Raw genomic sequence first — 22,318 nt, forward strand, 5'->3', positions numbered from 1 at the left:
AAAGAAGAGCAAAAGTGGAGTTACACAATCCCAGATGTCAAGATATACTACAAAGCTATAGTTATGAATCATAAGAGTATGGTACTGGCACAAAAGCAGACATTTAGATCAAATAGATCAATACAACAGGATGGAGTCCAGAAATCAACCCATGTGTTTATGGTCAGTTCATCTACGATAAAGGAGGCAAGAATATGTAATGGGAGAAAGTCTCTTCAACAAATCATGTTGGGAAAACTGGATAGCTACATGCGAAAGAAAGAAACTGGACCACTTCTTATAACATATACAGTAAACTCAAAATGGATTAAAGACCTAAATGTGAGACCTAAAACCATAAACTCCTAGAAGAAAACATAGGCAGTAATTTATTTGACATTGGTCATAGAAACATTCTTCTAGATATATTTTCTCTGGCAAGGGATACAAAAGCAAAATTAAATTATTTGGACTGCACCAAAATAGAAAACTTTTGCACAGCAAGGGAAACCATCAACAGGACAAAAAGACAACCTGCTGAATGGAAGAAGATATTTGCAAATGTTATATTCAATGAGGAGTTAATATCCAAAATATACAATGAAGTTCTACAAGTCAACACCAAAAAACACAAATAATCTGATTAAAAAATGAGTAGAGGTCATGAATCGACAGTTTCCCAAAGAAAACATACAGATTGCAGACAAATGAAAAAATGCTCAAAATCACTAATCCTCCTCAAGTGCAAATTAAAACCACAGTGATGTATCATTTTATGCCTGTCAGAATGGCTGGAATAAAAGAGACCAGAAATAATAAACGTTGGCAAGGATGTGGGAAAAAAGGAACCATCATGCACTATTGGGAATTCAAATTGGCACAAGCCATTGTGGAAAATAGTATGGAGGTTCCTCAAAAATTTTTAAAAATGAGATTATCATATGATGCAGTAATTCCACTACTGGGTATTTATTTACCCCCCCAAAAAATGAAAACACTAATTTGAAAAGTTACATGCACCCCTATTTATTGCAATAGATGAATGGATAAAAAAGATGTGGCATACACACACACACACACACAAACACATACACTATATAATAGGTAAAGAGATAAAGAGGATTAGGATTACCTTTATTTTTGTGAGTACTGAGATTATATTGTATACCCAAAACTAATATAACCTTTTATGTTAATTATAGGTGAATAAAAAAGGAAGATGTTGTATGCATGAGTGTGTGTGTGTGTGTGTGTGTGTGTGTGTGTGTGTGTGTAATGGAATAGTACTCAGCCACAAAAAGGAATGATATTTTGCCATTTGCAACAACATGAATGGAGCTAATGGGTATCATACTAAGTGAAATAAGTCAGAGAAAAACAAATACTATATGATTTCATTTATATGTAGAATGTAAAAAACAAAATAAATTAAAAAACAAAAAGCAGAAACAGACCCTTAATTACCGAGAAGAAATTGGTGGTTGCCAGAGCAGAAGGGGACTGATGAGCAAAATTGGTGAAGAGGAGTAGGAGGTACAAGCTTCTAGGTATGGTATGAGTAAGTCATGCAGATAAAAGGTATAGCATAGGGAAAGAGTCAGTGGTATTGTATTAGTGTTGTATGGTGACAGAAAAAATTTAAAAGCATACATAGAAAAATTGAGATCACCTATGATTCATGATAGGCAATGTTAGCCCTTTGGTATGTTTCTTCCTAGATTTTTTCTATGTCTCTGTGCATATATACGGTACAGATATATATTTGTTCAAAAAATTTGACATCATTTATATTCTTGTTTGAATATGACTTTTTTCTTTATATTATTTCATAGATTAAAAAAATTTCATTAGTATTATTAATATACTTGTTGATAGCAGTTTTAGTAATCTATCATACAGATAAAATATTTATCTCTCTCATTTAGGATACTTAATTTATTTTCTCAATTTCACCATTATAAATAAATAGCAATACATGTTTCTCCTTCCTTAAATCAATTCATAGAAGTAGAATTGTTGGTTTGAGCAATTTTTTCTGTTTTGAATATATATTGCAAAATTTCCATCCTGGAAGCTTTAATCAATTTAGCATAAATTGATAAAACATAGCAACTATGTACCAGAATCTTCATTTTCCTGTATCTTCACCAATATAGGTATGTCTGTTTTGTAAATATTTGTCCACTTTGTGGCAAAGCAGGTATTTTTTCGGTTTAAGAACTATAAGGTAGAATTTGGAGAACTTGTTGTACGTCATTTAGTTATTGCTTTTCTGAAATTCCTGTTTATATCTTATTCCTGTTTTAATATTTGTTAGTGAATTTGTTAAAGTACTGTTTCTTAGGTATTAAACCATTTCATTTTACATATTGCAAATATTTTTCCTGCTTTATGGTTTGCCTCTTGTATGTATTTCAGATTAAAAATACCTATTTTCTAAAAAGATTTTATTTATTTGATAGAGACACAGTGAGAGAGGGAACAGAAGCAGGGGGAGTGGGAGAGGGAGAAGCAGACTTCCTGCTGAGCAGGGGCTGGATCTCCGGACCCTGAGATCATGACCTGAGCCGAAGACAGAGGCTTAACCCACTGAGCCACGCAGGCGACTCATTTCTCCCCACTTCTTTATCCTATCCCTCTGCATTCTAGGAAGTGTCTCTATGTTGACTTCCACACTGATCTGCAGTGTTGATTCTGCTCTTGTACTGATGTGAAAGACCTTCAAAATGAAACCAGGATATTTTTAATGTCCTTTTTTATTAACTCAGGCAGTGCATCTTTATTGCCGTCAGCTGTGCTCTCTCATCTTTTAGCTTTTACCCTCAGTTGTATTTTCTTGAATTAAATGAATGAAGTATGTACATTTAAAATGTACTTCCATTTATTGTAGGAAATATTTTTACAAGTAATTGCTTTATGTCTTTTCCTTGAGCGTTTTCTGAAGGCTTCTTTTCCATTACAGAAGTTTTTCCTGGGTGCCACTGATTGTTGGGAGAAGAGAGGTTATGAAAGCCTGCTACTTGTCCCTAGTGTGTGAGGATTGGCCTTTGATCCTTTCATGGTACACCTGAAATTTGGCGGGATCTTCTGATCTGATCCATTTGTAGGACCACTTCAGTAGCTTATGTAGGGGGCCTGGAATCTGGGTCCTTGGACAGTTCCAGCAGAGGACATTTATTTCTTCCTCACTCAGCGTCTTTCTCTTCTGAGCCCAGGTAAATCTTCCACCCCAAGTAAAGGGAGTTTCTGTAACCAGCCTCCCCCCTGTGTTAATAAGGAGAGATGCATCAGTCTGGGAAGGAGTCCCAGTTATCAGAGGGGATCTCCGACACTTGAGGTTTTCTCTTTGTTAACCTTGACTTCCTAGTGAAGTTGTACTCTGGCTTTTCCAGGGCTCAGCCTTGAGGCCCTCAACCTGGGAGTGTTACACGGGCCTGTGCCAGGGTGCCGCCTTCTTCCTGAGAGCTGGAGTCCCCATGTCACATCTGCCCATCATTCTCAGGTAGCTGGGGAGTTAGACCTTTGGTATTTGTTGTCCTTTCTTTAATCGGCTCTTCTTCACCCTAGAATGAGTAGAAACAGCTCAAAATCGGTAGCATGTGAGGATGACTGTTCTGTAATTATCAGTCTGTTTCAGGTTTTCCCTTTTTCTTATAGTCTTCGGCTTATTTTAGCTGGTTTCTGGAAGACGTATAATTAGATACCTAAGATGAAATAAAATGGTGAAGACTTAACTAGGAAATCAGGAATGGATCTTAAAGCTTATTTGAAATAACGCCTCTCCTGCCAGCCTCACAACTGTGACTTGAGGATAAAATGAGATGGTAAATGTCACAGGGGTTTTGTTTGGAGCATTATGCAAATACTAAGTTACTTTGTTATCTTCACATTTTATGAGACCAGAAACCAGTAGCCCTGTTGGAAGCAAATTTGAGTTGTGAATTTTTTAAGGGTATGTGATAATGGAAGATGGTTATTTAGGTGAAGCACAAAGCCATTCTATTTCGATGTGGTCCACCCCCTTCTTTCACACAATACATCTGAAATAGAGGTTTGTCTTGTTCTTTATCCCCCCAAAGAGAAGGCTGGCCTGAATTTCCACTTTAGACGATTTCTTTGAGTGCCAGGAGATTGTTTGAGCCAAAGAAACTAATCTGCAGATAGGTCTGCCCCCTGCACAATGCCCAGCATCAGGGGCAAAGGCTTTAATTAAAATGGAAGACTTGGTAATTTCTGGCCTATTTGGGAAGCTTAAAGTTGATGTGGTTTGAATGAAAGTAATGACTTTTGCTTAAAATGCAAATATTAATGCGAGAGCCAGGGACTGACTTTTGGTGCAAGCGAGAGAGATTGCGATTTCTTTTTCGTGGCTTTTCCCTTGAAGAAATGACCCTTTTCTTCCCCAAAACTCTAATATATACACTTAACATGTAAGGTACTTTTTACTCCTTATATGTCCTTTAGTTGGTAATTTGTCTTTTTAAACTCTTAAAAGAAGTGCATATTTTAGGTATTGACAAATCTTTGAAAAAATCATATGGATTTGTTTTTGTTGTTCATAGTTATTTGGATGACATAAATTCATCTCAGAAGTGGTTTTCCTTCCAGTCTGGTTTCTAGACGGCATTTGTCCACTGTGCCCATAATCCTCATTTATATGTAGGAAATGGAATGACCACATTGTAAAGAGGACACGTGTTTACCGTGGCCTTTGTATGTACCAAAACAAAGTTTTAAAAGTTAAAGTAATATGTATTGCTCTTGGGTTAAGTAGGCTTATCTAGTCACCAAGTATCGCAGTGAAAAAAATGCACTGCATTTTGAATGTTGATAAGACATTAGCAAGGGTAGAGGGAAATGTCGTCGACTGTATCAGTATATGAACTTATGAGTATAAAAGCATTCCAGGTCAGTGTGCTGTTTACTAATTACAATCATTATGAGTAGAAAGTGAATGTACAATGGAATTACATTGTAATTACAATGGCTTGAGCATTGTGAAGTTATTACTTTTATGGTAAGGGAAAATTTGTTATAGAAATAAAGAAAATCGGGGCACCTGGGTGGCTCAATGGGTTAAGCCGCTGCCTTCGGCTCAGGTCATGATCTCAGGGTCCTGGGATCGAGTCCTGCATCGGGCTCTCTGCTCGGCAGGGAGCCTGCTTCCTCCTCTCTCTCTCTGCCTGCCTCTCTGCCTAACTGTGATCTCTCTCTGTCAAATAAATAAATAAAATCTTAAAAAAAAAAAAAAAGAAATAAAGAAAATCATCCATACTTTCTCTTCCTTAATAAATCCTGCTTGTTTTTCTTTCTCATTTCCACTTATTGATATACTTACAGATATTTATATAATCTTAATCACAGTATGAGAACAGATTTTGTTGTAGCATTTTCCATTCAGCATGCATTAGCACTTCTTCAACTTCTCACTGAATATACAGCCCCTGGTCCAACATGTAACTGTCTCCCTGATTTGCTGTTCCTAGTTTGTCGTGCTGCAATGAACGTCTTCACTCAAATCTAAGTCTAACTTTTTTGTGGGAAGGTTTCTGTCTGTTTGTTTGTTTCTAGAATCAGTTCGAAGGAGTGAGGTTACCAGGCCAAAGTTCAAGCAATTTCTGGTAGGTAAGGAGTTGAGAGGAGCCTTTTGGAGGAAGATGCTGAGGGTGACTCAGTGTGTCCTGCTTTGAGGAAGAGGTGAGAATGCCAGGAAGGAAGGAGAGGACTTACTGGATGAGTCGCACCCAGGTGTTGAAGACCCCGGGGCTGAGGCAGGCGAGTTTAGGGCACCTGGGAGCCATCGGCTAGCAATCTCTGTATCCTTGTCAACAGACATCGTCTGGGAGTGGCTTTGGGTTTCAGTCAGTCTAACTGGAAGGGAATGACTCCACACTCCCATCACTGAGAAGTGGACTTTCTTCTGGGTTTTTACTTCCTGCCCTAAGTCAGGGTACGCTTGTGTGGCACTGGGTCCAGCCCCAGCAGTCTGGGAAAAGGATCAGGAGGACAGAGGCAATAGGAAAAGAGCTCAATGATGAACCAGAATGCCTCCACCATCATTCCAGAATGAGGTGGGATTTTCCAAAGCTCTGTTTTTTTTCACCCATACACAGGGGCAAAGGCAGAACGTGGAGGGCTGTCAGTCCTTCTTCCATCAAAACTGGAGGTTGGGAGAGCTGAAGGAGAAAAATGAACAAGATTGCTAATAAGACTTCGAGTCCAACATCTCTCATCACTGACGGCTTCACGGCAGAGCTTACCATATACTTCTCTTTTCTGCTCATCTAATGGTTTTTTACCAGTTTTGTCCAACTGCAGTTAAATAACCCAGTGAACTCGGCCTTTGCCTGAAAGAGTCTTTTTGAAAGAAATGTAGTATTTTAGCAAAGAGAAGAAATCCAACCACAAAACAGGATGCATTATAAGATTTCCAATTTTTGGAATTTTGCAGTGATTTTGTTCTCTGGGAATCCAGGACTTTGAGCAGATTGATGGTGTTAGGTACTGAGATCCATTCTTCTAGGGTGACAGATGCAACATTGAAAGCCCACTTCAGCCGCATCTGAGCTCATGCTGGTATCACTTTGTCTTTTCACTAAGTATTGGTCTGTTGTGCTTTTCCCCAGCCCATCCTCTGGGACCATATCCAGAATCTTGCAGGTTTTTAAATGTTCTTTTTTTCTTTTTTTGACTGCAGGCTTATTCTTAACTTTCCCACTGCCCCTTCCTCCCAAAAAACAAAAAACAAAACAAAACTAGAAAGTGTATATCGATTTTAGTAATTGACATAATTCTATGCAAAAGAAACCGTCACTAGTCTGCACTGCATCATTCTCAAAAGCAAGCAGAAGCTGAACAGTGCTGTTGAAATGATCTGGCACAAGTCCACATAGGTCTCTATTTCTCATCCTACCAATCTCGCGGGCAAACGAGACTCCAGGTAACCCTTGATTACAACTTTCAGTGCAACCTAGAAATAACTACAAATATATTTCAAAATCACACTTCAGTACTTTTATGCATCTGTAATATCTTTCATTCCATTAGCACTTTTAAACCCATTTAAAGACCTTGAAAGTGTTCAATGACTATTTATTATTATTTTTTTTTACTTTTTAAAAATTTTTTCCTTTTTAAAAAAAAAAAATTCTTTTCAGTGTTCCATAATTCATTGTTCATGCACCACACCCATGCTCCTTGCAGTCATGCCCTCCTTAATACCCATCACCAGGCTCACCCATCCCCCCACGCCGCACCCCTCTAAAGCCCTTAGTTTGTTTCTCAGAGTCCACAGTCTTTCATGGTTTGTCTCCTCCTCTAATTTCCCTCAACTCAGTTCTCCTCTCCATCTCCCCATGTCCTCCGTGTTATTTCTTATGCTCCACAAATAAACGAAACTATATGATAACTGACTCTCTCTGCTTGACTTATTTCACTCAGCATAATCTCTTCCAGTCCCGTCCATGTTGATACAAAAGTTGGGTATTCATCCTTTCTGATGGAGACATAATACTCCATTGTATACATGGACCACATCTTCTTTATCCATTCATCCACTGAAGGCATCCTGGTTCTTTCCACAGTTTGGCGACTGTGGCCATTGCTGCTATGAACATTGGGGTACAGATGGCCCTTCTTTTCACTACATCAGTATCTTTGGGGTGAATACCCAGAAGTGCAATTGCAGGGTCATAGTGAAGCTCTGTTTTTAATTTCTGAAGAAATCTCCACACTGTTTTCCAAAGTGGCTGCACCAACTTGCATTCCCACCAACAGTGTAAGAGGGTTCCCCTTTCTCCACATCCTCTCCAACACCTACTTGTTTACTGTCTTGTTAATTTTGGCCATTCTAACTGGTGTAAGGTGGTATCTCAATGTGGTTTTGATTTGAATCTTCCTGATGGCTAGTGATGATGAATATCTTTTCATGTGTCTGTTAGAACCGTGTTTTTTAGAAGCACAATAAAGGAATGAAAAAAATGATAAAGAAGGAAAACCAGGCTGAGGGACTTACATCATATCCTGTCCTGTAAACAAGCTGCAATTTGCTGTGCGTTCTCTGAAACGTTCTCTGCTCTGCCTGCTTGTTTTGCCTTTGTGGCTAATCTGTGAAGGCAAGCCATCATGCATGAGATTGGCTGGTCCCCGGCTGTAAGTAAAGACAAAATTGAACCAAGGCCTGGAGAAGGAGGAATTCAGTCCTGAACAAAGGGAGGGGTTCGGGGATCAGAATTAGGTAGCGATGGATTCAAGGAGAATTCACATCCTAGCACTGTAGATTTGGAGTTCGGGATTGGTGCCTGTGCTGGTGAGACAGTTTAAGCATAATGTGGATTGCAGGTTTTCACACGCACTGCCTCATTTGATTCTCCCAGCAAAACCCTAATAAATATTATGTTCATTTTGTACGCAGAGAAAATGAGACTCATTTTAGCTATAAACAAATTCGACTGACTTGCTGAATATCACCCAGCCAGAGAGCCGCAGAGCTGTGCCTGGCTTCCGAACGTGGGACTATTTGTGTTCTTGTCACTCGGCCATCCTCAGGTAGCAGCTTGGAAATTAGACCTGTAGTGTCCTTTCTTTTTTTTCTTTTTTTAATTTAATTTTATTTTTCTCAGTGTTCCAAGACTCATTGTTTATGCACCACACCCAGTGCTCCATGCAATCCGTGCCCTCCTTAATACCCACGACCAGTCTCACCCATCCTCCACCCCCCTCCCCTCCAAAACCCTGTTTCTTTCTCAGAGCCCACAGTCTCTCATGGTTCTTTAAAGGGGAGGGAAGTTCAGGAGGGCTCTCAGTGGAGCAAAGGAGTGGAGGGAAGATGGAACTAGGATGCGATCAGTTTCTCCATGCTGGGCCTGGACACGTCAGTACGGGTAGAAACCCAGAGTCCTGCTAACCCTGTGGCTGATGGGGCGTTATGGTTGAACTGCTCTGCCTGCCTGCACGCAGTTTGGGCTCTGATCAGTCCTCACACTTGCATTTGATACCCTTTTTTGCCCATGATGTCTGATCTGGAAAATCTTTTTTAATAGCTTATTAATGAGGCTCCAAAATGGGAGAGCCAGGCAAAGAGACTTCTGTTGGAGATGCTATGCGTGCCGACTCCCAGGGGGCATTGTCTGTCCCCAGCTCCTCAGGGCAGGGCAGAGGGAGTTCGAGACAAGGCCAGGGATCTGGCCTTCCATCCTTGTACTATTCTTTCTCTGACCTGTTCTTATTTTGAGGATAGTTAAATATATGATTCACTCCAGGCTTAAACATCCTAGTGCTTTTAGCTTTCTTCTTTCACTGTCTTTTCTAATTCTGAAATTATGTTGGCTTTGTAACTTTGGGCAAGTCGCTTAACCTGTCTGAATCTTCACCCTGCATAATTCTCAGGAGCATGTGGAAGTGTTTTTAATGAAACTTTACTACTTTGTATATATAGTCACTGGCTATGTGTCTGAGGATTTAAAATGCCTTCTCTTTCATAGTATCTGCTTCTGCTTTTCCTTCCCAGAGTCGAAAACATGCAAGCAAAGTCCGACTGTATTACATGCTTCACCCCAGGGATGGTGGGTGTCCAGCCAAGAGGCTCCGGTCAGAAAATGTGAGTATCTGGCACCCTCTGATATCCTCAGATGATCTGTTCAGTTTGCTGAGAACTCTGTAGGTCTAGGAAGTAAAGTCACGTCTACCTTAGCAGGAGAGCTAAGGGAGCAGAAATAGTTCTCATTAAATACAACAGAAAATATTACACATTAGCAAGGCTTTTTCCTTTTCTCTGCCCAAATGTTCTAGTATGGTGTTGGGAGACTTTGCGATGATTCTGTGCCAGAGCAGAGTGGAGAAAAACTGTTCAGAAGGGACAGAGAGCAGCCGGGGGAGGGGAGGCAGAAGCCATCAAAAGAAAAAGAGAAAGAAAGATTGCTTTAGGAGAAATCCTGTCAGAAATGTGAGATACTTTGCTGTTGACATATTTTATTTTTCCTTTGGTGTATAAAACTGAATGCCAGTTTATTCATTTATAATAAAGACTGTGCATATCTTACAAATAACAATATTCAGGGTTTTTGATCAGTGCCCCTCTCCCCGAGGGAACATTCACTTGGGAAGAAAATGACAATGAGGAAGTTGCTTTGAGGATGTAAAGTTAGGATGAAGGGTTTACTTCAGCCAGGCCAAGGCAGGGACTGATAAAATAAATATTCCTTCCTCTCAGCAGGGGTTTCTTTTCTTAACGAGTGGAATATACATATCCATCCATTGCAGAGGTCCTCTGTGATAAACACTGCAGATTAAACAGAAATCACTTGTCCTTTGAGTTCTCAGGAGGCTGCAGGCATGGAATTCATACCCTACGCTCTCGCCTGTGCTTGTGTTCCCTTTCTCCTTCTGCTGCCAGATAGATACCGGTCTTATTTTCTTATTAAAAATTAATATATGATCACTGAAGGAACTTGACAAGAAATGAGCTTGTGTATTCTTCACAGGAGAAAAAGAGAGAACAAGAGGACTCCTTATGACCACAGGTAGTGAGCATCAGGGCTGGTGTTAATGAATTCCAAGCACATATCTTAAATCACCAAACGAGCTGTTCATACCCAGACTAATCCGGAACACTGTGAAGTTGTCTTGACTGCTTTGGTGAGGCAGCATTTAGAGCTTATTAGAGGTAAAAGATGTCATGAAAACTTTTTAAACTGCTAAGAAATGGGACAGAGACTAGTTCTTGTCAGCTCTTAGCCTTATGACCTTAGGCAAATAATTGATCTCTTGGAACCTGTGTCCTCAATGAGGCTATCATGATCACACTTTCCTTACTGGATTTTGTGAGGTGCACACTTACATGTCAAATACTGAGGAAAAAACAGATGAATAAGGCACAGACTTGCCTTAAAGAAACTCAGAGTTGAGTGAGGGACATAAACATTGTATAAAAAAATTGCTATAATCCCACAATGTAGGTGTTTATTTAACGTTCTGCACAAAGCTCCATGGAGACAAAAGGCAAGTTGATCCATGCCAGGACGAGTCACTCAGGGGTATTTCTGAGAATTGATATTTGAGCTAAGGGTCTTTGGGCTTGAATGGATTCCAGTTGGCGGAATTGGGAGCGAGGGAGCAGACGGGTGCATTCTTGGGTACATTCCGATCAAAAGAACTTACTAACCCCCTGCAAAGTTGGCCTGAGCCAGCTTTCATGTAATTTCAGAATCCTGTAGCTATAGCAGAGCCCTGCTTTCCATCAGGATCTATTAGCAGAGAGAACAGAATTAGTTTCTTTTCCCTGAAGTCATCCAGTGATGATGCTCGTGTCCCTTCATTCAGTAGCCATTTCGTGTGGGGTTCATAGACAGTTGACAATTAGCTCTTTGAACACGGATCATTTTCTATCTACTCTGTACTTATTTATGTCAGAGCTCCTAGGGAGGGCTTGACTGGACAGACAGATAGGGGGCACTGGGACTCACACTGGTGTTACTTGGGGACATGGATCTGGTCAGATCCATGATTTACTCCACTCAGGTTCTGGTTCTGCAAGTAGTGTTGGGGACAGTTTATGGAGGGGAAGATGTTTGGATTTTCAAAGCAAAAAGTATATGCAAAGATCCTTTACTAATGAACCCTTTGAAAACTTTTGCTTCTGGTGTATCCTGGAATCTGTGTTATCTTTGAAAACTTGAATCTACCAATGACTTATTTCTTAAATCATTTCTATAGCTTTTCATAGTCATAACATAAGGATAAATCAGTAAGCAAGAAAAGAGGCATAGTGAACTTAGTTAAAAAAATTTTTTTTTAAAAGATTTTGTTTATTTATTGAGAGAAGGACATGGAGTAAAGCAGACTCTGTGTTAAATCCAGAGCCTGACACGGGGTTTGATGTCATGACCCTGAGATCATGACCTGAGCTGAAGTCAAGAGTTGGACACTTGACTGACTGAGCCACCCAGGTGCCCCCATAATGAACTTATTTTTGAAAGAGATATTTGATGCTTTTATTAGGTTGTGTATACATTTCATAGGTGAATATGTCATTTGCCTTAGGCATTTTGACATACCAGATACAGCATGGAAACCACTCCAGTCCCTCACTATGGCTGTGAAAGTTAATACTGGTAATTATTTGGCCAACTTTCTTTTTTATAGACTTACACCCAAGGATTGGAAGACAATATAAAAATAGACAATGGCCAGCCATATATAAAGAGAGAAAGAGAACTTTTATACACTTAAAACTAAAGTAACATTGGGTTTCAACTATAACTAAGAAAAAAAGTTAAAAATAAATAAGTAAAATTAGAACTTTGACCCACAACCTATAGCAACCAGCCTTGGAAATCAACCAACCAATGTATAGTAACCAGCCCAGGAAGCCTGCCTGAGTTAAACCTAGAGGAAGTCAGACCACTCCAGGAAGCCAAACAATAACCCCTGAAACAATAGGCCCCAAATAGTCTGGACATGATGAATACCTGATAGCTTTCCTAACTTTTGTCCCTGCTTCCACCTGGGAACCAACCAGAGAAAGCCAAATAGGCACCCCAAAGCACCACCTTATCACATAAGGATACACACTTGTAGTTTGCCTATTTATAGCTTTCACACACGAACAGCCTCCAATCAGGGCATACCTGAGGCTGCCCCTTTATACTGTTACATACCTTCTCACCTGTCTTGCCTATAAATCTTCTCCAAAAGCATGTGATCGAGGCTAACATCCTGGCTATGGGAAGCTCTGAATAAATAGCCTTTCTTTTTTCTCATTCAGTTGGTCTTTATTTTCACAGGGTTGCAAAATGGAGATAAAAAGGACATCTAATGTACAGTTTTCTCATAAGGCCCAAATTAGATAGCTCCTTTATTCGGGACTTCGTTTTCAAAGGTCCTTCTCCCAGGAGTTGTCATCACTGCTCCTCTCTCCACCACTACCCTGTGTTCTTAGAAGAATGTAACCCTCCGTTCACATGTCTCTCCATTCTTGCCCATCCTTCCCTCTTCTCTGTTTCCAGGGGCTATGATGGGTTTGTATCCCAGTCTTACCTTACTGAGAACAGTTTCATGGCTGCCCTGATTACCCCCAAATCGAGTGACTTCTGAAAACAGAAAACTTGTTGCTGAGTTTCTGCGCCCTGACTATGCATGAACCTGGGGCCCACAGTGATTCCTAAAACTGATAGGGCTGATAAGTAAGGGCAGCTGTCCCTACCTTCCCACTTCTTAGCCTTCTGGGAATACAGAGCAACTCCAAATTTACAACCAGATGAACAGAAGTGCCTATTACTATTTCCAAGGTCTATTGTCATTTCTACTCCAGGTGATTTGACTTTCTTACTATTTTTCAAAAACAAAGTTCATTTCTGCCTCCTATCCTGACATTCCCAGCTTTTTAAATTCCTCCCTTAATATGCTTTACTGTTTAGAATCCTCATCTGGATATTCTATGGTTTGTTTTTTTCTTTGTTTGTTTTCATTTTTTTTTTTTTTTAATTTTTTCCCCTGAAACTTTAGAGTGAGTCATTTTCCTCCTGAGGCCACAGAGTAAAATTAAATGTGAAATAAATTGTTATAGCTGATTGCCTTAGAGAAATTTTCTGTAATCTTGTGAGCATTAGAGCCAAAAAGGACTTTAAAGAACATCTAGTTCATTGAAAGTCTCAGGTTTTCAAGTTACTTTTTAGTATCTTCTCACCTGCTTTGGGGAAAAAAGAAATGTCTACTTATGGAACAACATTTTTAAGTAAAAAGATGATTTAGTTTTGTTTTTATTCTGTAAGGGTAAGTAACTGCTAGCAAAAATCACCAGTCGGTAGTAAGTAAATAGTGTTTTGACATGGAGTTAATAGAATTCCTTCTAAATGGAGAAACTTGACATTTGGTTAGTGTGTTCAAGCTTATCACTTTTAAATACTTGTATGATTACCTATAGGTCTGGAACATTCCGCAGAGCTGGAGAACCTCCAGGATCACTTTTATGGGTCCCTAAAATCCTGGGTTTCCCCATCTTATGCCAAAAGTGAAAATAAGTCCCTAAGCAGTACCATGATTTGCCCAAACTGGTCAGGCTGAGATTGACACCTCCTTGCTTCCCTTAAGTTCTATTCCTATGCTTCTCTCCCGTATCTTGAAATTATATCTTATTTAGGTGTTGAAGCCATTGCTGGGTTCATAGCCAGAGTGCAGTGCTGTTCTGGGGCAAAGTAATAATAGCTGGTGGTTAGCACACACTTCCCACTTCCATTCTCAATGCTTTACATACATTAACACATTTAATCCTCACTGCTGTGTAGGGTGGGAACTATCATTATCCCCACTTTACAGAAAAGCAAAATGAAAGAGAGAAATTAAGTCCCCCGACTCTGGTGTTGTTCGTTACAATACCGGTAAGTAAGTAGCAGAGACAAGGCTGGGGAAATACAAAAGAAAACCAAAGAAAACTCCTCTGGTACTGCAAACATGCTCCCCATGTCACTTCCAGAGATAGGTAGCAAGCAGCTAATAAGTGCGAGGCATGTAGAGAGAAAGGACACGGATCCTTCCCCAACAGGGATCAGGATCTGTTTGGGGGGCAGTGTCCAGTGTGCAGTCATGTCTTCTAATACAGTGTGATAGTTGCACAGGTGTGACCACAGACATCTCCTGGGGCAACGTCTGGCATATTTGCACGGGTCCCCAACCTCTTCTGGTAGAATGGGGCGGGACAGAATTGCCTGGAGAAAGTAGACCGAACTGATTCTTGAGGGACACGTGGGGGCGAGTCCAGTGAATAAGGGCAGCAAAGGGCTTTTTTTTTTTTAAGATTTTATTTATTTATTTGAGAGAGAGTGAGAGAGCATAAGCAGGGAGAGAGACAGAAGGAGAGGGAGAAGCATGTCCCCTCTGAGCAGGAGTCCCACACAGGGCTCAATCCCAGGACCCTGAGATCATGACCTGAGCTGAAGGCAGATACTTACTAACCCACTGAGCCACCCAGGCACCCCGCAAAAGGTTCTTCTGAGTGTGGAGTCAACGTGAGTAATGTCTTCAGGGAAACCAAATTCGAAGGTATTTCTAGAGCGTAAAAGCCAGTGGGCGGCTGTGTCAGATTCCCAGGATTGCTGTAACAAAGTCGCACAGACTGGGTGGCTAAAAACAACAGAAATTTATTTTCTCACAGTTCTAGAGGCTACAAGTCTGAATCACGGTGTAGGCAGGGCCTCCCTCTGGAGGCTCTGATTGAAAATCGGTTCCATGCTTCTCTCCTCGCTGCTGGTGGCTGCTGGCAGTGCTTGGCGTTCCTTGGCTCATAGCTGCATCACGCCAATCTGCTTCTGTCTTCACCCGGTCTCTTCCTTGTGTGGGTCTCTGTGTGTTCTCTCCTCTTCCTGTAAGGACGGCTGTCACCGGATTTAGAGCCCACTGTAACAATCCAGTATGATCTCATTGTAATTAATTTATCTGCAGAGACCCTATTTTCCAGTGTCACCTGTTCAAGGTGGACGTGAATGTGGTGTGGGAGGAGCACAGAAGTGTGGGATGGTGGTGAGAGGTTCAGACGTCTATTATGCATAATATTAGCATTTACTTTGTCAAAATGTGGTTTTCTCCAGCGGTCTGCAGCTCAGTTCACGAGCACTTCTCAAAGAGAGGTGCATTTACCAATGAGAGCTGTGTGCTTTAACTTCCAGCTGTGCATTGAGAGCTAGAAGTGGGGATTTTGTCCCTGGCTCGGCTGCATATATTAGTTTTATAACTTTGTTTTGGACTTTCTAAACCTTAATTGCCGTGGTTGTAATCAGGGCCTCTGAACGCTGCCCGGCCTACCTCTCAGAGTCGTTAAGGGGCTCAAATAAAACCTTCCTCTTCATGCAGCTGCAAGATAAACGGTAAAGTGTGTGTGGACTGTTCTTTCATTGGGTTTTTCATTTCTGTCTGTTGGTTGCCATCTTTCGTCGCCACCGTGCAATACACAACTCTGCAGTCCAGTAGGGGCAGGCCAGCTGTTTTCCTGTAGGACACCTGAAGGGCAGTTAGGACATCAGTACGAGTGAGGTCATGTAGGATTTATAAAACAAGGGTCAGAAATAACTGCTTGTCAGCCTCAGACCACTGCCTATTCTGGTGAGGTCCACAAACCAAGAAAGGTTTCTACAGCCTTACGTAAGCCCATGGGTTGGGGGAGTGGGGAGGAATTAAAAGACTATATTTTTTCCTTCCCTATCCCCCAAGCCCCCCACTCTGCCTCTCAAATTCCTCATATCAGGGAGATCATAATTGTCTTAAAAAATGAAATAAGATGGATTCAGGAGTGAGACAAACCATAAGAGACTCTTAATCTCACGAAACAAACTGAGGGTTGCTGGGGGGAGGCAGGTTGTGGAGAGGGTGGCTGGGTGATGGACATTGGGGAGGGTATGTGCTGTGTATGGTGAGTGCTGTGAATTGTGTAAACCTGGCGATTCACAGACCTGTACCCCTGGGGCAAATAATACATTATATGTTAATAAAAATAATTTAAAAAAAATAAAATAAGAGTATATTGCCATGTGAAAAGTACATGAACTTCACAACGCAGAGTACTAACCACTATACGATCATGGCCAGTACATGAACTTCAAATTTTCATGTCCACAGATCAAGTCTTTTTGGAATGCAGCCATGTTCAATGTTAACAGCTCTATTCACAGGGCAGCAGCCGAGCTGGGTTGCTGCAATAGACTTGATGTCCCACAAGCCTAAAATGTTACCCCTCTGGCCCTTTGCAGAACATGCCTTGCTGTCCCCTGCGCAAGCTGGGTAGTTTTGGTGAAGAAAGAGGGGCTCTGTCCCTCCTCTCGTCGGGTGTCTCTCCACTCGCAGGAAGGATCCCTTTACATCATTCCAGTCTCTCAAAGCTGCCTTGTCCTTGTTCCTTTAGAGCTTTAGTTTCCTCGTGGCCAGTTGAAGGTTTTGGCCAGGAGGAAGTACCATTCCAAACCTCTGAGCGAGAATAGACACGTGGTGTTTTGCTTAGGTTCTCTTAATGCAGATAGCTTGACGTGTCGGAACGAGTCCTGTTAAGACGAATTTGTTTGAAGCCGGCAGCACTGTGGAAGCAATGAGGAGAGTCGGTTTCTCATGCCATCCACACAGCAAGGCCAGCTCAGGGGAAACCGGAACTCCTGGTTTTTTGAGATCATCCTGATTCAGAATACACGTTCTTGTCCCTATAAATCAAGGGTATGTCCTGCAAGGTCCAATATTTCCTCTCTAAAGTGTACCCAAAAGAGGAATCAAAATTTTGTTATACAGACACACCAGATAATAATTTAAATGAAAAAACCCCCAGAACTCCTCATTAATGTGAATGTGCAGCATGGCGTTCGGCTATCCATGACTCTCTCTGGGCCCCAGACTAGACCTCTAGCTTGGGACTGTGGTTCTGAAACTCATTTATATCATAATTATTACTTTGATCTAAAATCTGATCCAGAGGGGAAGGAAAGAAGGATGCATCAAAAGACAGCTATGAATTTTTTTTTTTTTCCCCTACAACAGAAGTAGTGTAGTGGGTCTTTGGGTCTTTGATTCTACTGTTGACATATCCTCGAATCATTCCCTTGTTAGCTAGTCACTAATTAAGCCCTCCTTATGTGTCAAGCTCTATGCTGAATACTTGCTAGAAATGTCATTTGAACTTGACAAATGCAAGTAGGAATCTTTAGTGCTTCTATTTAAAAAGGGGTTAAGGGGCACCTGGAAGGCTCAGTTGGAAGAGCATGCGACTCTTGATCTGGGGGTTGTGAGTTGGGTACAGAGATTACTTAAAAATTAAAAAAAGATCTTTAAAATTATTTTTTATTTATTTTATTATTTATTTTTTTTAAAAGATTTTATTCATTTATTTGACAGAGAGAGATCACAAGTAGGCAGAGAGGCAGGCAGAGAGAAAGCAGGAAACAGGCTCCCCGCTAAGCAGGGAGCCTGAGGCGGGACTCAGTCCCAGGACCCTGAGACCATGACCCGAGCCAAAGGCAGAGGCTTAACCCACTGAGCCACTCAGGCACCCCTAAATTTTTTTTTTTTTTTAAAGGAGTGAAGTCTAAAGCTTAGGTCAAATACCTTATCTCAACTCCCAGACCTTGAGAATGATACAGCCAAATTCAAACACAATACTGTTTGGTACTAGAACTGGAGCTCTGTGTTACTGTACAGGCTTCATTTATTTATTCTTTTTTTTTTTTTCTTTTTAAGAAATAGTGACTTCCCAAAAAGAATAAAAAAAAAATAAAATAAAAAAATAAGAAATAGTGACTTCCTACTAAGAGTCAGGTACTATTTAGATTGCTGAGAATTTCATGATGCAGTTGCATCATATGCAGTTGCAATTTACAGAGTTTATAGGATAGTGGGAGAAATGGGCATTTTTTTTTAAAGCACACAAATATATAAATGAAGGACAGTAATGGAAAAGCATGGACTAGGGAAATCATAGGTCTTTGGGATCAGAAAGCTTTGCCTGAACAACTGATTCTTCAGCTGTGTCTGAAAGTTGAGTGGGGGAAGCAGAAGAATGCCAGGCAGCGGGAGAAGCATGTGCAAAGGCCCTGTAGTCAAAGAAATCATGGTACACTTAAGGTAGAAAATGAAAGCCAGTGTGGCTGGTATTCAGAAACGGAAACAGGCAGTGACTTCAGATGCGGAGAAAGGATTAGTGGAGAGAAGAGTGGAGGTGAACGGTTCCGCTGAGAGTACGGATGTGGGTGAGGCTGATGGCAGCAGCAAATGATGAGAAATACATGAATTTGAGGGATAAGTTGGTAAAAATCAATTGACTGGGTAATGGATCTGAAACAGAAGGAGGTATCTGAAAACTTCCCGTTCAGAACTTGCCCTGGGTGGTTGCTGTCCCTCTGACAGGCAGGGTAGTTTTCTTCCCTAAGGGCAAAGAGAGCAGGAAGATCTGAGAATTGGGATGGATTTTGAGGGAAACTCTTTCTCCATGCTGTTCCATGCCAATCCCGGCTGAGCAGAACTAAAGTTGCCTAGAGGTGAATTTGCCTCCAGCCGCAGGGTAGGGGACAGCAAGGGAGAAGTGTCTGGTAGATTTTGTCCTTCAGTGAAGGGTTTCTCCTTTTTTATTGGAGCGTGAGGCCAAGCCAGGTGCCATCCAGGAGCTGGATCTCACGGAGGCAGGCTAGAGTTTCCCTACAGGTGAACTGATGTCCAAGGTCGGGACAGGGTGCTGAATGAATTCAAAGCAGTTACCAAGTGCAGGGGGTGGGGAGAGGAGAGAATTGGAGCTCTGGTATCTTGAGGTAAGATAGTAGAGGGTTCTTTGGAGGCTTCTAGAAAGACAGATGCTGAAGTCGTTGGTGGTTAAATAACGTGCTTCTAGTAGGAGGACTGGGATTATTGAGACAGTTGGAATAACTCAGATATGGTTTTAGGACCTAGATCCAGTGACTTCCAGTGGGTTTGTTCTGTCCCTCCTTAGTTCAAAAGGCGGAAATGATAAGACTCACAGTTTTAGATTTTATGAGGCAGGGACCATACTTTATTCATTTTTTTATCTCTTCCCACAGAGGCATTCCATAAATTATTGTTTGTATTTTCATAGTAAGGTATTATCCTGTTTTTCTCCAAAACAATTATGATTAAAAATAGTTTTAATAAAAACCTATCATTTGTATGGGGGAATCTTACAGAGTATTACCATGAAATTATATTTTAATTATAACCCTATCAAAGTGCCTTGTTAAACGGAGATTTTGTAAAATTGGGTTTGTTCAGGAAAATCTGGAAGTCATGAACATTGTTTCTGTGAGGATCTCCACCAGGTTCTTGGTCTCATCTGGGTCATTGTGTGCCCAAAATATAAGGGCAGGGGGAGGATTTGGGAGGTTATGCTGTCATCGCCCAGGCTGGTCTCTCCAGCAAGTGCTTCTGGGGGTCACCCACATCTTCTGGCTCCATCTCTCCTGTCTGTAACCACCGCCCCACTCCCGCGCACTTATTAGCTGCCCTCTCAGTGGCTGCACTCTGACCAACTCTTGCATGTCTTCTCCTGTCTGCCCTGAAAGCTTGACCCTAGTGCACCACAAAGCGAGACTATTCAAATGTGCAGCTAATGGAGGTAAATTTCCTTCCCACCTTCCCACCCTATTTCAGCCCTAAGAAAAAAGGAAACAGAGTCTGGAAGTTCTTCTCTGGAGGACGTTCTGGTGTTGCCTTGAGGGCAAGCAGGTGGATCAGACTTACGGGGTGTGGTGAAACATGGACGAGTAGAGGTCAAATGCCTTAGCATGTGTCTTTCACTTTGCACACCAAATGGGCTCTTGAAAATGCATCATAAATTTTTTGTTTGTTTTGTTTTGTTGAGGGTAGTTAGAATAAAAGAATTCTGGGGACCATAGACTTCTCTAACTTCAGCTCTGAGATGTCAGTCTCTATGTTGCCTTTCCTTTCCGAGAGGCTAGCAGGGGAGCGTGGGAGCCCCTAGACGCAGCTTGATGGCTTGCTAGCATGTGGGAACCGGGTTCTTCGGCTCTCTTCCCTGTCTGCTGTTTCCTCTTTTCAGGTGTCTGCATCTCAAGCGATCTTTCCTATCTCAGTGTTTTTCCCTGATGGATTTTCTTGGTTCATATCCTAGAATCTCACAACACAGAAGTCTGTTCTTCTCTTAAATCCCAGCTCTTTCCTGAAAAAATTTTACCACTCACTTTTAATCAAATGTCTGCCCTTATGTGTCTGGGTCCATTTCTCTCCATCTCTTCCCTGGCTGCGGGGAGGGGTGTGAGAAGATCTTGCCTCCCTTCTTCCTTTTGTTGTACACAGCACAGTGAGTCTTTACTCTCTTAAGGCTATGTCATAAATCATGACCGCTGTCTTCCCATTAGGCGACCCCATGTGCCCATTCTGTTTCTCCTTAGTAACCTCTGGGCATTCCTCATGCTCAGAATATTATTCTTGCAGAACAAAGAAGTCTGTTTCCTTCACTACATTCTGGTTTGTGACTGTTTGGCTTTGTTTAGGTCAATGTGTTCTTTTAGGAATATATATTTTTTTCTTCTTGCCCTAGAAGCAGCCACGGGTTGTGCCATTAGAATATAAGATACATTTATTACTTTGTGTGACCTGGATTTGGTGCAGGTAATGCTGAGACAATGATGAATGTGCCCTGATAAACACCAGAAAGCCTTGAGAAAACACATTAAAAAATAGGGATGATGCACTGGGTTCTACTAATTTGAAGTAAAATGTCTTTTGGGGCTTGGATCCAGCAAACCTGTCTCATGCCCCTGCCCTCTATCACAGATGATACAGGGAGCTCCATGTACGTGGTCTTACATAATTTTCAGAGAATTTTATCATGTGAGCATTATGGTGCCCATTTTGTAAATGAGATCAAGAAGGTTCAGAGAGGAAAGAAACATACAAAACTAGAGGCCATCTGACTCTTGGGCATTTTCCACATGCAGCCTTTGATGCATTGCATTTCTTTAAGAACACGCTTTCATTTCTGACTCAGCCATTTCCCATGTTGGTGATATTAGTAGTGCTAGATTCCTTTTTTTTTTTTTTTTAAGATTTTATTTATTTATTTGACAGACAGAGATCACAAGTAGGCAGAGAGGCAGGCAGAGAGAGAGGAGAAAGCAGGCTCCCTGCTGAGCAGAGAGCCCGATGGGGGGCTCGATCCCAGGACCCTGGGATCATGACCTGAGCCAAAGGCAGAGGCTTAACCCACTGAGCCACCCAGGCGCCACGTAGTGCTAGATTCCTGTAGAGCATTCTCTACAGCATTCCTGTAGAGAATTCTTCCAGTCAGGGCTCCAGTGGATTGGGGTGATGTTCACTGTGTCATCCTAATCACGTACTTTCCCCCCACTCAGGTCCCTACTGAGGTTGATAGCCTTACACGTATTGAGAATCCAAGAGGCAGATACTGTGGGGCCTCCTGATTCCATGTCATGTAAAGGAATGAGCAGAGGCACTGGGGACAGACCTGAGATGAATATAGCCTCTGTTTCCTGCTAGCGGGTTGACCTTGTCAAGTTCTTGATCTTTTGTAGACTTAGTTAACCCATCTATCCCATGACTTGGGTGAGGAATGAATGTGATCGTGAAAATAGAAGTAGTAGAGAGGGCAGGGCCTGGGGTTAGGTGCCTGACAACCGTCACTTCTTTCCCCTGTCTAATGCACTAGGTAAAGGAGACATTCTTTCTGATACTGTATTTGATCAGGAGAAAACACACACTAGACCGATGCAAGTGAGCTGGTACAGAAATTAATCAGTCTGTATTCGAGGACCAAATGCTGTCGAGAGAGATGTTTTCTGTAGAAGCCATAAGTAATTGCCAAGGAACTAGAGAAACTGAGAAAATA

General features: G+C 41.5%; 1 protein-coding gene across 1 annotated transcript in view; it reads left to right on the forward strand.

The window, feature by feature from the left end:
- ZMAT4 (zinc finger matrin-type 4) overlaps nucleotides 1–22,318 on the forward strand; it is a 359,613-nt gene that overhangs the window by 120,878 nt on the left and 216,417 nt on the right. The window contains exon 3 of the mRNA XM_059156211.1: nucleotides 9,488–9,577. Within this exon, the coding sequence (XP_059012194.1) occupies nucleotides 9,488–9,577 (90 nt within the window). The remainder of the gene's footprint in view (nucleotides 1–9,487; nucleotides 9,578–22,318) is intronic.

The sequence above is a fragment of the Mustela lutreola genome, chromosome 18, assembly GCF_030435805.1.
Source record: "Mustela lutreola isolate mMusLut2 chromosome 18, mMusLut2.pri, whole genome shotgun sequence".
Taxonomy (NCBI): domain Eukaryota; kingdom Metazoa; phylum Chordata; class Mammalia; order Carnivora; family Mustelidae; genus Mustela; species Mustela lutreola.